At 38.9% G+C, this 15,558-nt stretch overlaps 2 protein-coding genes across 2 annotated transcripts in view; both read right to left on the bottom strand.

Moving 5' to 3' along the window:
* The window catches only part of LOC133550894 (gastrula zinc finger protein XlCGF17.1-like), a 127,317-nt gene that overhangs the window by 95,084 nt on the left and 16,675 nt on the right, over positions 1-15,558 (bottom strand). The gene's annotated exons all lie outside the window — the stretch shown is intronic.
* LOC133554122 (zinc finger protein OZF-like) lies at positions 5,128-14,695 on the bottom strand. The gene is made up of 2 exons (XM_061902573.1): positions 14,391-14,695; positions 5,128-10,283 (listed from the first exon to the last, which is right to left on the bottom strand). The coding sequence occupies exons 1-2, from the start codon at positions 14,503-14,505 to the stop codon at positions 9,154-9,156; spliced, it is 1,245 nt and encodes a 414-aa protein (XP_061758557.1). The 5' UTR covers positions 14,506-14,695; the 3' UTR covers positions 5,128-9,153.

The following is a 15,558-nucleotide window of genomic DNA, read 5'->3' as shown; positions in this document are numbered from 1 at the left end:
TGAACCTGACACCTGCTACCCATATGTAGCAGGTGGAAGACCGTACAAGAGTGTAGCTCAGACGTTTCTCCTCATTGAGCTAAACTGAATCCTGTCTCTGTTTAACTCCTTGCTTCTTGTCTGTTTAATAGATGTCATCTGTGTTTGAACCTTACTAATGTGTGAGACGTTTCTCCTCATTGAGCAAAATTGAATACTGTCTTGGTTTAATTCCTTGCTTCTTGTCTGTTTAATAGATGACATCGCTGTTTGTACCTGACACCTTCTACCCATACGTAGCAGTTGGAAAACTGTACAAGAGTACAGCCCAGACGTTTCTCCTCATTGAGCTAAACTGAATCCTGTCTATGTTTAACTCCTTGCTTCTTGTCTGTTTAATAGATGTCATCTGTGTTTGAACCTGACACCCGCTACCCAAGAAGGTGCAACAATTCTTCTCAACAAAAGAGGAGAAATATAACCTTAGAATTTTTTTTTAACTTAAAACGTTGGTATGCGCGTACAACATTCAAAACCTTCTGCATATCAGTATGTGGATTTAAATGATGGAATGGGTTAAGCAAAACAATTAAACAATGTGCTAACATGATCCAGTTTAAACTAAAGGAGTTTACAAAATACTCGGTTGGTAGAGCGGCCTTGCCAGCAACTTGAGGGTTGCGGGTTCGATTCCCGCTTCCGCCATCCTAGTCACTGCCGTTGTGTCCTTGGGTAAGACACTTTACCCACCTGCTCCCAGTGACCACCCACACTGGTTTAAATGTCACTTAGATATTGGGTTTCACTATGTAAAGCGCTTTGAGTCACTAGAGAAAAGCGCTATATAAATATAATTCACAAGAATAGTTGTGATAAACGTGTTAATATCGTGAAAATAAGACACCATTCATCTCGTTATGTAAATAATAAATTACGTATTCATAATGAGAACTTTTCTATTTAGAAGTAATTGATGTCAAGTGTGTTACACATTGAGAACAGGAAGTGTACAGGAAGGAACAGTTAGTAATTGTCATGAAGTTGATTCAATAAGCGTTGCTTCTCCCTACTCCTTTTCGGACATGTTACAGGTCACATAAAATATGTAAAATATGTGATATAACATACTAAAACGCCACACATGATCAAAATAAACTCTAACCAACAGGCTTGTGCACAGACACTTCCGGAAACCAGAAAAATGTCATGAATCGCACAATTATCACTGTATGGTTATTTTAGTTAGCAACCTTTTGTCTTTTTGCACCTGCGGTTCCCACAGAAGGTTGCAACATTGTTTGTCAACACTGTCTGCTCTCATTTTCTCGCACATTTGACCCTCTGATGTTTTGTTGTACCTACACTCTGTCCTTCTTTACAACCTTTACAAGTGCCGGACTGAATAAACAAGAAAAGTACTCCTAGTCTTGATCTACTGCTCAATCTCAAACTATTTTTACAAAAATGCTCATTCCAAAAAGTGATGACTTGTTCCTTATCCCATTTCAGACATTTCCTGAACGTTTTATCAGAATCTGCTCAAAACTAACTAACTAACTAACTAACTAACAAACCCCCAGTGAATAAATTGGCTAAAAGCGGCAAAAAAGACACACAACAAAGCAAAGTATGGCGACAGTCTGCAGTCAATTTGTAGAACAGTAAACATGTCTTTAAATTCTCTGCCTGCCTCTTCCTTCATCAAACAAGACAAATGTGCGTAGGATAGGATAGGACCGACTAGAGTTATCTCACATTGGGCAAATTACTGCATGTGGTTGCAGTGCAGATACAAAAAGAGGATTAAAAAAAAACATGAAAAAAAAATATCATCAAAAAACAAACAAACAAAGGACACATAAGCCATTAAAGGAGCATAGAGCTGATGTAAGCAACTGCCACTTCAGAGGCGCCCTTCCTACATTCAGCTACAAAAGTATAACACTTGTAAAAATTAACGTTTAAACTCCAAAAAATAAATAAATACATAAATAGAATAAAAATTCCATCCATCCATTTTCCTACCGCTTATTCCCTTTGTGGTCGCAGGGGGCGCTGCTGCCTATCTCAATCCAGTTTTGAGTTAAATTTGGAAAAGTTGAATGTTTTAGCGGCTTCACGGTGGCTGAGGGGTTAGTGCGTCTGCCTCACAATACGAAGGTCCAGCAGTCCTGGGTTCAAATCCAGGCTCGGGATCTTTCTGTGTGGAGTTTGCATGTTCTCCCCGTGAATGCGTGGGTTCCCTCCGGGTACTCCGGCTTCCTCCCACTTCCAAAGACATGCACCTGGGGATAGGTTGATTGGCAACACTAAATGGTATTTAGCATTTAGCATTTAAGTCTCATCTTAAAACTCATCTGTATACTCTAGCCTTTAAATAGACCTCCTTTTTAGACCAGTTGATCTGCCGCTTCTTTTCTTTCTCCTATGTCCCCCCCTCCCTTGTGGAGGGGGTCCGGTCCGATGACCATGGATGAAGTACTGACTGTCCAGAGTCGAGACCCAGGATGGACCGCTCGTCGGGACCCAGGATGGACCGCTCGCCTGTATCGGTTGGGGACATCTCTACGCTGCTGATCCGCTTGAGATGGTTTCCTGTGGACGGGACTCTCACTGCTGTCTTGGAGCCACTATGGATTGAACTTTCACAGTATCATGTTAGACCCGCTCGACATCCATTGCTTTCGGTCCCCTAGAGGGGGGGGGGTTGCCCACATCTGAGGTCCTCTCCAAGGTTTCTCATAGTCAGCATTGTCACTGGCGTCCCACTGAATGTGAATTCTCCCTGCCCACTGGGTGTGAGTTTTCCTTGCCCTTTTGTGGGTTCTTCCGAGGATGTTGTAGTCGTAATGATTTGTGCAGTCCTTTGAGACATTTGTGATTTGGGGCTATATAAATAAACATTGATTGATTGATTGATTGATGATGATGGTCCCTAGTGTGTGAATGTGAGTGTGAATGTTGTCTGTCTATCTGTGTTGGCCCTGCGATGAGGTGGCGACTTGTCCAGGGTGTACCCCGCCTTCCGTCCGATTGAGGCTGAGATAGGCGCCAGCGCCCCCCGCGACCCCAAAAAAGGGATTAAGCGGTAGAAAATGGATGGATGGATGGATGAATGTTTTAGCATTGAACACACATTTTCCTTTCCAGGTTAAATGTAATTATTATTCTTTTGAAGTCTCGTCTTAAGACCCACTTTTATTCTTTGGCTTTTAACACTACGTGAGTTGTGTGGTCCTCTGTTGTCCTCTGTGTTTTTTATACGCTTTGATTTTTATTTCACTGTTTTAATTGATTTTAACCTTTAAAATAGTTTTTAATCATATTTGTTTTTATATTGTTTTTATTGGTTTTATTTGTATTTTTTTTTTGTTTTATTCATTCATTGGTGGAGCATAATATTGTTTGTTTTTTTTTTTAATATTGTTTTTAACATGGCTGTAAAGCACTTTGGAAACGTTATTGTTGTTTAAAAGTGCTATATAAATAAAGTGGATTGGATTGGATTGAAAAAATATTTTTTTTACTTACGATTTTCTGTTTGTTTTTTATTGAAATATATACACAATGTTGACATGATCGACTGGTGAGGCGTTTCCTTGCTCCCTGGAAGTCTATTGTCGGCCATACATCATGCCTCTCCACCTGGACAGTAGAAGGATGAGGAGGCATTACGACAAGTCGGTACACTTTGACAGCCAATTTAGACCCAGAAATGGCGAGGACATGAAAAGACGCTTGGCTCCACCCCTCTTTTCTCCTCTGGGATTATGAGTCATGCCTCATTTAAATGGGAATATGTCAACATCCTAGCCGTCGGCATCCGAATTACAGCAGACATTGTACAGTAAGTGATGTTTTATTATGTTTGTTGGCTCTTTTGAAGTCTGCAGTGATGCTGTTTAAAAAAAGAGCTAATAGTGAAGTGAATTATATTTATATAGCGCTTTTCTCTAGCGACTCAAAGCGCTTTACATAGTGAAACCCAATATTTAAGTTACATTTTTTTAAACCAGTGTGGGTGGCACTGGGAGCAGGTGGGTAAAGTGTCTTGCCCAAGGACTAGGATGAAGGAAGAGGGAATCGAACCTGCAACCCTCAAGTTGCTGGCACGGCCGCTCAACCAACCGAGCTAAACCGCCCCAGAAGTGTGGAAATTGATGTCCTGTGTAACACACACACACACACACACACACACACACACACACACACACACACACACACACACACACACACACACACACACACACACACACACACACACACACACACACACACACACACACACACACACACACACACACACACACACACACACACACACACACACACAGCAGGCCTAGACAGGAGGAGGACAGAGTGTAGGTACACAGAACATCAGAGGGTCAAATGTGCGAGAAAATGAGAGCAGACCGTGTTGATAAACAATGTTGTTGCAACTTTGTGTGGGAACCGCAGGTGCAGAAACACAAAAGAAGAATCCCTGTGAGATGCAGAAACTGGCAGAGACATTTTCCCGTGCAATGTTCATATTGTTGTTACTCCGCCAGCGTTTGTGGCTTTTAATGCCTGGCAAACACTTTTATGTGTTAAAATACTGAACACAATGGAACACAAAAGTGACATCATCGTGAATGTTTATTCTAGATTATAAATCATGTCTCTCACCTTGATAGCATAATGATGTGGACATAACATGAAAAGTTGGTCAACTTTGACAGCCAACTTAGACCTGAAAATGGCAAAAAAGACCCAAAAAGACGCTTGTTCCACCTTTAGCGGGAATATATCAACAAGCTAACAGTCAGCATCCCAGTGAGAGAAGACAATTAACAGTAATTGATGTTTAATTATGTTTGTTGGCTCTATTGAAGTCTGCATGAGTTGCAATCAGTGATGACTACAAGGAACGTAGTGGCGCATCCATCCATTTTCTACCGCTTGTCCTTTTTGTGAAATTAATGCCCCGCAGAACCAAAAAACCTTAAACATAAAGTATTACTAATGTGCCTGTTACTACATTACATAAATACGGATAGCATGTATATTGTCAGGCTTGCCACTGACAGTTTGTGTTTTAGTTTTTCCTCTGTGTGTTCTTAGTATTTCCTGTCCTTAGTTCATGTCAGCACTCTTATTTTGGTTCAGCTTCCTGTTTGTCTCCCTGTGTGCTGTTTTCCCTCAGCTGCGGCTGATTGGCACCTGGCCACACCTGTTGTCAATCAGCCCGCTCCTATTTGTAGCTGCTTTGTCTTGAGTCAGTGGCTGGATTATTGTCGTTGCCACATGTCGCACTTGTCTTTGCTACCTGTCGTGTCGTATCTTGATGTGTCAATGCAGCGTTGCGGTAAGCTATGTTTGATAAACGTTTTTTTCAGCTTACTGTCTTTTGTTCCCTGCTTCCGTTTTGTTTTCTATGTACAAGTACGACTTCTGTTTTCCATGCGAAAGTTCCTTTTTGATTTCTAGCTCCCATGCTAGATCTCTTAGTTTGTTATCCGCCCACGTGCGTGCTTTTTTGTTTGTACCCTTTTTTTGGTTTTGTTCTTGTATTTTATATTAAAACCACGTTTTCTCACTCCATGCCTGCCTCCATCTCTGCACCTTGGGGTTCGACACAAACAAACTCTGACATATATGAAATCTTGATGGAAGTTTTTGGGTGTTTTTTAAGCGCTTTATCGGCAAAAACGAGCGACATCCATAGGCTCCATTGTACATTTGCTCGTATTTATTTACAAGTTAGAATGCATAAAAATAGAAAAACATGTGTGCTTGTCTTACACAAGGATTGTGAGTGATAGGCAAAATCCCAAAAGAAAGTGCAGTTCCCCTTTAAGAGTGTATTCTCTGTCACGACTTGGATTGTTTCTCCGATGCAAAGGAAAATTGGCACGAGCCAGACATGAATGTGAGTACATTTTTATTTTTAAACACCATAACTAACAAAAAGGCAAACAAATGGCGCGCACAATGGCGGAGAACGAACTTGACTAATGAAAAACCAAAAGACTAGCACAAAGGCTACAAACTATATACATGTAATAAACACTTGCACTGTGGCATGAATAACAAAAAAACTTACGTGGCATGGACAGAATGAATGAACAGCATGGTATGGCATGAAGGGGGTTGAGGAATACGAAGTTGCCAGGCTGACTACCTGGTAACTGTGGCTTAAATAATAGCTATGATAATTATGAACAGGTGTGAGAACTGAGGACAGGGGCGTGACTTGAAGACAAGGTGGAAACTAATGAGTTGCTATGGAAATAAGAAAAACAAGGAAGCGCAGGAACAAGAACCGAATATCCCAAAAACTAAACTGAACATGACTAAAACAAAACATGAACCCCATGGGCGTGACATTCTCAGAGTTGTCTTTTGGCTCGATTGTTATGTTTTGTGTTAAGAGCAAAAGTTTGAGTTACTAACATCGGCACCAGTAGTGAATGTCATAGTTATCCCTCTAAGACCTGCGCCAAACATCTGGTCCTACTTGCTAACATTAGCTTATAGCAATTTGGTTTTTTCAACCAGGAGAAGAAAGAAAGTAAACTTGAAGGAAAGTGCTGAGAAGAAGATAAGGACATTTATTGAATAAGAAAGAGAAATCAACAAAAACATGACCAAGGGTGTAGTCCATACTGGACTCCATTCTTATTGCTGAGCGTAGCAAACTCATGAACGACTGTTTTTTGACGTCAGACCCTAAAAAAACACATTCAGACTTTGAGTGGGGTTCTTGCAGTCAGTATGCTCAGATATTACAAACCCCGTTTCCATATGAGTTGGGAAATTGTGTTAGATGTAAATAGAAACGGAATAAAATGATTTGCAAATCCTTTTCAAGCCATATTCAGTTGAATATGCTACAAAGACAACATATTTGATGTTCAAACTCATAAACTTTATTTTTCTTTTTGCAAATAATAATTAAATTAGAATTTCATGGCTGCAACACGTGCCAAAGTAGTTGGGAAAGGGCATGTTCACCACTGTGTTACATCACCTTTTCTTTTAACAACACTCAATAAACGTTTGGGAACTGAAAAAAAACTAACTGTTGAAGCTTTGAAAGCGGAATTCTTTCCCCTTCTTGATTTATGTAGATCAGGGGTCGGGAACCTTTTTGGCTGAGAGAGCCAAGAAGCCAAATATTTTAAAATGTATTTCCCTAAGAGCCATATAATATTTTTTTTAACACTGAACACAACTAAACGCGTGCATTTTTAAGTAAGACCAACATTTCCAGAGTATAGTAGGTCTCTTATTCTTTGTAATAACATTGTTATTCTGAAGCTAACTGTGGAGGGGGCGTGGCCTGCGGGCCTGCAGCAAAGCAGGATGTTGCCAGGACCGGCCTCGAAATCAGCGACAGGTGCGTAGATGGCCCATTTGGGCCTTGTTATCTAATCACCTGTCGCTCTGTTATAAGCAGCAGCCAGGAGGAGAGACTGGGTTGGGGCTGGAGCCAGAGCACGAGTGAGGACGAAAGAGAAAAAGACAATTGCTGGAAAGCAACTGAGAGTAAAATAAAACAATATTGTAAACCTAAAACAGGCTCTTGGTGGTCTGAAGAACCCCCAGGAGGGCAAGCCCCACACTAACCAATAATAAATAAATTACTTCTTACCATTATTGCAACTTCTTGAACATTAAAAAGCATGAGAATGTTTTATATTTTGAACGTTATTTTTAACACTGTGATTACAAGTGGAATTATTCATTACTTATCGTGTTAAGCAACGTCAGCTCAGATTTATCAGGGAGCCAGATGCAGTCATCAAAAGAGCCACATCTGGCTCCAGAACCATAGGTTCCCTGCCCGTGATGTAGAGCTTCAGTCGTTCAACAGTCCGCCGTCCTATTTTACGCTTCATAATGCGCCACACATTTTCGATGGGAGACAGGTCTGGACTGCAGGCGGGCCAGGAAAGTACCCGCACTCTTTTACTACGAAGCCACGCTGTTGTAACATGTGGCTTGGCATTGTCTTATTGAAATAAGCAGGGTTTTTGATACATGATACATGATAACGTTGCTTGGATGACAACATATGTTGTTCCAAAACCTGTATGAACCTTTCAGCATTAATGGTGCCTTCACAGATGTGTAAGTTAGCCATGCCTTGGGCACTAATACACCCCCATACCATCACAGATGTGTAAGTTACCCATGCCTTGGGCACTAATGCACCCCCATACCATCACAGATGCTGGCTTTTCAACTTTGCACCTGTAACAATCTGGATGGTTATTTTCCTCTTTGTTGCGGAGGGCACCACATCCACAGTTTCCAAATATAATTTAAAAGGTGGACTTGTGAGACCACAGAACACTTTTCCACTTTGCATCAGTCCATCTTAGATGAGCTCGGGCCCAGCGAAGCCGGCGGCGTTCCTGGGTGTTGTTGATAAATGGCTTTCGCTTTGCATAGTAGAGTTTTAACTTGCACTTACAGATGTAGCAACAAACTGTAGTTACTGACAGTGGTTTTATGAAGTGTTCCTGAGCCCATGTGGTGATATCCTTTACACATTGATGTCGGTTTTTGATGCAATACCGCCTGAGGGATCAAAGGTATGTAATATCATCGCTTACGTGCAATGATTTCTCCAGATTCTCTGAACCTTTTGATGAGTTTACGGACCGTAGATGGTAAAATCCCTAAATTCCTTGCAATAGCTCGTTGAGAAATGTTGTTCTAAAACTGTTCGACAATTTGCTTACAAAGTGGTGACCCTCACCCCATCCTTGTTTGTGAATTACTTAGCATTTCATGGAAGCTGCTTTTATACCCAATCATGGCACCCACCTGTTCCCAATTAGCCTGCACACCTGTGGGATGTTCCAAATAAGTGTTTGATGAGCATTCTTCAACTTTATCAGCATTTATTGCCACCTTTCCCAACTTTTTGTCACGTGTTGCTGGCATCAAATTCTAAGTTAATTATTATTTGCAAAGAAAACAAAACGTTTATCAGTTTTAACATTAAATGTGTTGGCTTTGTAGCATATTCAACAGAATATGGGTTGAAAATGATTTGCAAATCATTGTATTCTGTTTATATTTACATCTAACACAATTTCCCAACTCACATGGAAAGGGGGTTTGTATTATGTCGAGTGGGTTTTATGTTCTGAGTGAGATTTCTCTCTTGAAAAGGAACAATTAAGTGTTTTTTTCTCCTGTGTGCGTTTTCATGTGTTTGGTAAAACAAACCTTTTTGGTAAAGCTTTTGCCACAAACTAAACAACTGAATGGTTTCTCTCCCGTGTGTGTTCTCATGTGTTCAGTCAGAGTGTTCTTCTGAGAAAAGCTTCTGCCGCAATCTGGACAATTATACGGTTTTTCTCCCGTGTGCGTCCTCATGTGCTTAGTCAAGTTGCTCTTTTGAGAAAAGCTTCTGCCACAAACTGAGCAATTAAATGGTTTTTCTCCTGTGTGCGTTCTCATGTGTTTGGTCAGAGGAATCTTTTGGGTAAAGCTTCTGCCACAAACCGAACAATTAAATAGCTTTTCTCCTGTGTGTGTTCTCATGTGTTCACTCAAATAGCCGCCTTGAGAAAAGCTTTTACCGCAAACTGCACAACTGAATGGTTTTTCTCCTGTGTGTGTTCGTGCGTGTTGAGTCAAATGGCTATTTTGAGAAAAGCTTTTACCGCAGACTAAACAATTAAAGGGTTTTTCCCCGGTGTGCGTTCTCATGTGCCTTGTCAAACTTTGACTGAAAAAAAATCTTTTATCACAAACAAAGCAACGACATTTTTTTTCTGCATGCGTTGTCATGTGACGAATCACGTGCCTCTTCCTAGAAAACCTTTTATCACAAACTAAACAATTAAATGGTTTTTCTCCTGTGTGCGTTCTCATATGTTCAGTCAAATAGCTCTTTTTGGTGTATATTGTTCCACAAACCGGGCAGTTCAAACACGTTTTTCCTTGCTTCTTTTTTGTGTGTTTGTTGTCAGTGTGAGTCCTCATATCACCTTCACAGTCTGTATCGCTGCTCAAAGACACTTCAACCTCATCTTCAGCCTCACTATCTGATAGTGGAGCTAAGAGGTTGTCTACTTGTGGTTTCTCTTCATCATCTTCAGTCTTCACAGAGACAACAGTCAGTGGAAACTTGGATAGATCAGCTTCCTCTCGTCCTAGATGACAATCTCCCTCCTTAGTGATCCAGAGTTCCTCCTCTTCCTTTTTAATGTGAGGTGGCTGTGGAGTCTCCTGCTTCAAAGTGGAGCTCCTGCCTGACTGAGGAAGAAGTTTTTCTGGATGACCAATCAGCTGCTGGACGCCTGCAGAAACAAACAACACAAACACTTTAACTCAGACATGATCTATGAGAGGTTTCTCCTTGAATTTGCTACACTTTCTTCTAAGTGTGTTTGAGTGGTCAATGTTTACATGACGTGGGTTGGACTCGGACAAGTGGAGCTAAAATTACAGAAAATATAAAAAATCTGTTTTGATGGACAATAGGATACAACAAACGTGCATTTAAAAATCGATATTTATGTATTTATGATATGATAGACTTAATCATCGCACAATGCGTAAATTACGTTGTCGCAGTGCAGGGTTTTACACACAGTAACAGAAGTAAAGCGTAATGACAAAGAAAAAAGAGTAGTAAATATTACATATCGCTTGCTAATATGTACAGATAGAAGATAAAACACAACAAAAACAATAACATCGCATGGCAAACAAAAACGTCACAGTCACCACATAGGTGTGTTGTAGGGTCTTATGGGTGTGGGTGGAAAAGACATTGAAGGACACTGAAGTTCTTTGTTCTACTATTTGCTCGTGATTAGTACAGGAACCGTCTGTTTTGTCTGTGTTTGTCCCAAAAATAACTCCAGAGATGCCTCACCTCTAAGTGTATATATACAGTACGGTTTGGACTCGCCTTCTCATTCGATGTGTTTTCTTTATTTTCATGACTATTTACATCATAGATTGTCACTAAAGGCATCAAAACTATGAATGAACACACGTGGAGTTATGTACTTAAAGGGGAACATTATCACCATTTCAAAAGGGTTAAAAACAATAAAAATCAGTTCCCAGTGGCTTGTTGTATTTTTGGAAGTTTTTTTTCAAAATTTTACCGGTCAAGGAATATCCCTAAATAAAGCTTTAAAGTGCCTTATTTTCGCTATCTTCGAAACCACTATCCATTTCCCTGTGACGTCACACAGTGCTGCCAATACAAACAACATGGCGGTTACCACCGCAAGATATAGTGACATTAGCTCGGATTCAGACTCGGATTTCAGCGGCTTAAGCGATTCAACAGATTACGCATGTATTGAAACAGATGGTTGGAGTATGGAGGCAGATAGCGAAAACGAAATTGAAGAAGAAATTGAAGCTATTGAGCGAATAGCTATTGACACTATTCGGCCATAGCGTGGGTGTACCTAATGAAGTGGCCCATAGCATGGCTGCCTTATTAGCATCGCCGGTAAAATGTGCGGACCAAACGATCAGGACTTTCGCATCTTGTGACACTGGAGCAACTTAAATCCTTCGATTGGTAAGTGTTTGTTTCGCATTAAATGTGGATATCTAGTTTCAAATGTACATACAGCTAGCGTAAATAGCATGTTAGCATCGATTAGCGTATCATGTTTGCATCAATTAGCTGGCAGTCATGCCGTGACCAAATATGTCTGATTAGCACATAAGTCAACAACATCAACAAAACTCACCTTTGTGATTTCGTTGACTTAATGGTTGCAAATGCATCTGCAGGTTATCCATACATCTCTGTGCCATGTCTGTCTTAGCATCGCCGGTCAAATGTGAAGACACTTTGGTACATTCAATGGGGGTCTGGCGGCAGATTTCTTGCCAGTGGTGCAACTTGAATCCCTCCCTGTTAGTGTTGTTACACCCTCCGACAACACACCGACGAGGCATGATGTCTCCAAGGTTCCAAAAGATAATCGAAAAAACGGAAAATAACAGAGCTGAGACCCGGTGTTTGTAATGTAAAAATGAAAATGGCGGGTGTGTTACCTCGGTGACGTCACGTTCTGACGTCATCACTAAACGACCGATAATCAGAAAGGCGTTTAATTTGCCAAAATTCACCCATTTGGAGTTCGGAAATCGGTAAAAAAATAGATGGTCTTTTTTCTGCACCATCAAGGTATATATTGACGCTTACATAGGTCTGGTGATAATGTTCCCCTTTAACAAAAAGGGTGAAATAACCAAAAACATGTTTTACATTGTAGTTTCTTCAAAATAGCAACCTTTTCCTCTGATTACAGCTTTGCACACTCTTGGCATTCTCTCCATGAGCTTCAAGAGGTAGTCACCTGAAATGGTTTTCACTTCACAGGTGTATATATATATATATATATATATATATATATTAGCGGTGTGGGAAAAAATCGATTCGAATTTGAATCGCGATTCTCACGTTGTGCGATTCAGAATCGATTCTCATCTTTAAAAATCGATTTTTTTTTTAATCAATCCAACAAACCAATACACAGCAATACCATAACAATGCAATCCAATTCCAAAACCAAACCTGAGCCAGCAACACTCAGAACTGCACTAAACAGAGCAATTGAGAGGAGACACAAACACCACACAGAACAAACCAAAAGTAGTGACACAAAAATGAATATTATCAACAACAGTATCAATATTAGTTATAATTTCAGCATAGCAGTGATTAAAAATCCCTTATTGACATTATCATTAGACATTTATAAAAATAAAAAAAAGAACAATAGTGTCACAGTGGCTTACACTTGCATGGCATCTCATAAGCTGGACAACACACTGTGTCCAATGTTTGCACAAAGATAAAATAAGTCATATTTTTGCTTCCTTTAATAGTTGACACAAATTTACATTATTGCAATCAGTTGATAAAACATTGTCCTTTATAATTATATAAGCTTTTTTTTTTTTTAAATCTACTACTCTGCTAGCATGTCAGCAGACTGGGGTAGATCCTGCTGAAATCTATGTATTGAATGAATAGAGAATCCTTTTAATTTGGGGAAAAAATTGTTTTTGAATCTAAAATCGTGTTGAATTGAAAAAAAAAAAAAAAAAACGATTTTCAATAGAATCGTGACCCCAAGAATCGATATTGAATCAAATCGTGGGACACCCAAAGATTTGCAGCCCTAACATATATATACATATACATGATACATACATACATATATACATGTATATATATATATACACATGATGTATATACATTTAATATATATATATATATATATATATATATATATATATATATATACATACACATAAATAATAACTATAACTATATATATATATTATATGTATATAAGGGACGGTGTGGCGCAGTGAGAGAGTGGACGTGTACAACCCCTGGTTCAATCCCCACCTAGTACCAACCTCGTCACGTCAGTTGTGTCCTGAGCAAGACACTTCACCCTTGCTCCTGATGGGTGCTGGTTGGCGCCTTGCATGGCAGCTCCCTCCATCAGTGTGTGAATGTGTGTGTGAATGGGTAAATGTGGAAGTAGTGTCAAAGCGCTTTGAGTACCTTGAAGGTAGAAAAACGCTATACAAATACAACCCATTTATCATTTATATATACATACACACACATACATGATACATATGTATATATATATAAATGTATATACACACACACACACACACACAATTGTACACATATATATACACACACATACATATGTAGATATACATATATATAAATAGATATACATACATACATACACATGCATGATACCTATGTATATATATAAATGTATATACACACACACACACACACAATTGTACACATATATACACACATACATATATAGATATACATATATATATACATCCATACATACACATGCATGATACCTATATATATATATATATATATATACATACTTACATGATATATACATACACATACATGATACCTATATATGTATGTATATATATATATATATATATATATATATATATATATATATATATATACACACACACAATTGTACATATATATATATATATACACACATACATATATAGATACACATATATATATACACACACACACATATACATATATATATATATATATATATATATATATATATATACACACACAACACACACACACACACACACACACAATTGTACATATATATATATACACACATACATATATAGATACACATATATATATACACACACACACAATATATATATGAACGTACAGAATCTCCACTGATATGAAGTCAACATCCTTCTTCAAGCTAACAAACATGGCGGCTCTTCGTTTACATTTTTCAACCAAGTCGGCTAATATCTCATTAACGCCTTTCTTCGGGGCCTGAAATAGCTTCCAAATAATTAAACGTCAACTCACTCACCTTCATCTTCAGTTTTTATCATTTTCTCCGTCGGTGATTTGCTGGAAGTTTCTGATTGTCTTTCATGTTGTCTTTGACATGACGTCACCATCTTAGCATAGCAGTAGTCGTCCATCTTCTATCACGTCTTCAATCTTCACTTCAGGTAACACTCCGTCGCTCCAAACTCAACTTCCGTTTCGTGGGAAAATAACGTAGTCGTAGCTAAGTTCGAATTGAATCCAAGTTGCCGTAAAACTGTAAAAAAAGTCACATTTACTCAGCAGCCCGTCTTCTTCTTTTCGCCTTGCCACTGCTCAACCCGCTTGCGCATGCGCCACAAGTCAGCAACTTCCGTTCCTTACTTGACATATATATTTTTTCAAAATAAAGGTTTCCAAAAACGTATTACGGTTTATGGTTTGGGAATAAGCGGTAGTAAATGGATGGATGGATGGATGGTTTGAATTAAAACAACGTTTTGCAATTACATTACATCTGCTGTTTAATACTTTAGAAACATATATCAATGTTGCGCATAATAACAAGAGTGATTAACACATTCTTTACTAGTGATTTTTCTTTTTTTTTTTACCGTTTTCTAACAGAGTTGATACAAAAGCAGCATCACACCAATGGTAGAGTTATACTTGTTTTAATAATAATAATAATATTAATAATATAAACAATGTACTTCACCACAGTTTATTGTAAATAATGGAACGCAGACAGGAATCTATACAACACTCATAAAACAAAGTAATAGTGCAGCAGGGAAGTGCATAGGAAATGCTAGCATAAGCAAAACAACACCAAAAAAAGATCCAGCCCAGTCTGCAGGAGGCTCGTTGGCATATAAAGAAGCTTGATTGGCAACCATGAATTGATTTAACGTGGACCCCGACTTAAACAAGTTGAAAAACTTATTCGGGTTTTACCATTTAGAGGTCAATTGTACGGAATATGTACTGTACTGAAGTGGTCCCCAACTACCAGGACGCGGAATAATTTTGTATTATTTATTATTTACTTTTTTTTACATACTTACACCCTTCAGCAAAAATCAACAGGAAGTTGGCAAAACCCCTTCAAAACAAAAGTTTCCTAAAAAAATGTCATTTTTGCCTCTTTGAGCTAAAATTTGACCCCCTTAAAATGCTTCAAAACTCACCAAACTCGACACACACAT

Source organism: Nerophis ophidion, linkage group LG01 (assembly GCF_033978795.1).
Source record: "Nerophis ophidion isolate RoL-2023_Sa linkage group LG01, RoL_Noph_v1.0, whole genome shotgun sequence".
NCBI classification, from domain to species: Eukaryota; Metazoa; Chordata; class Actinopteri; order Syngnathiformes; family Syngnathidae; genus Nerophis; species Nerophis ophidion.
Note: the sequence above shows the minus strand (reverse complement) of the source record. Positions and strands in the feature narration are given on the sequence as shown.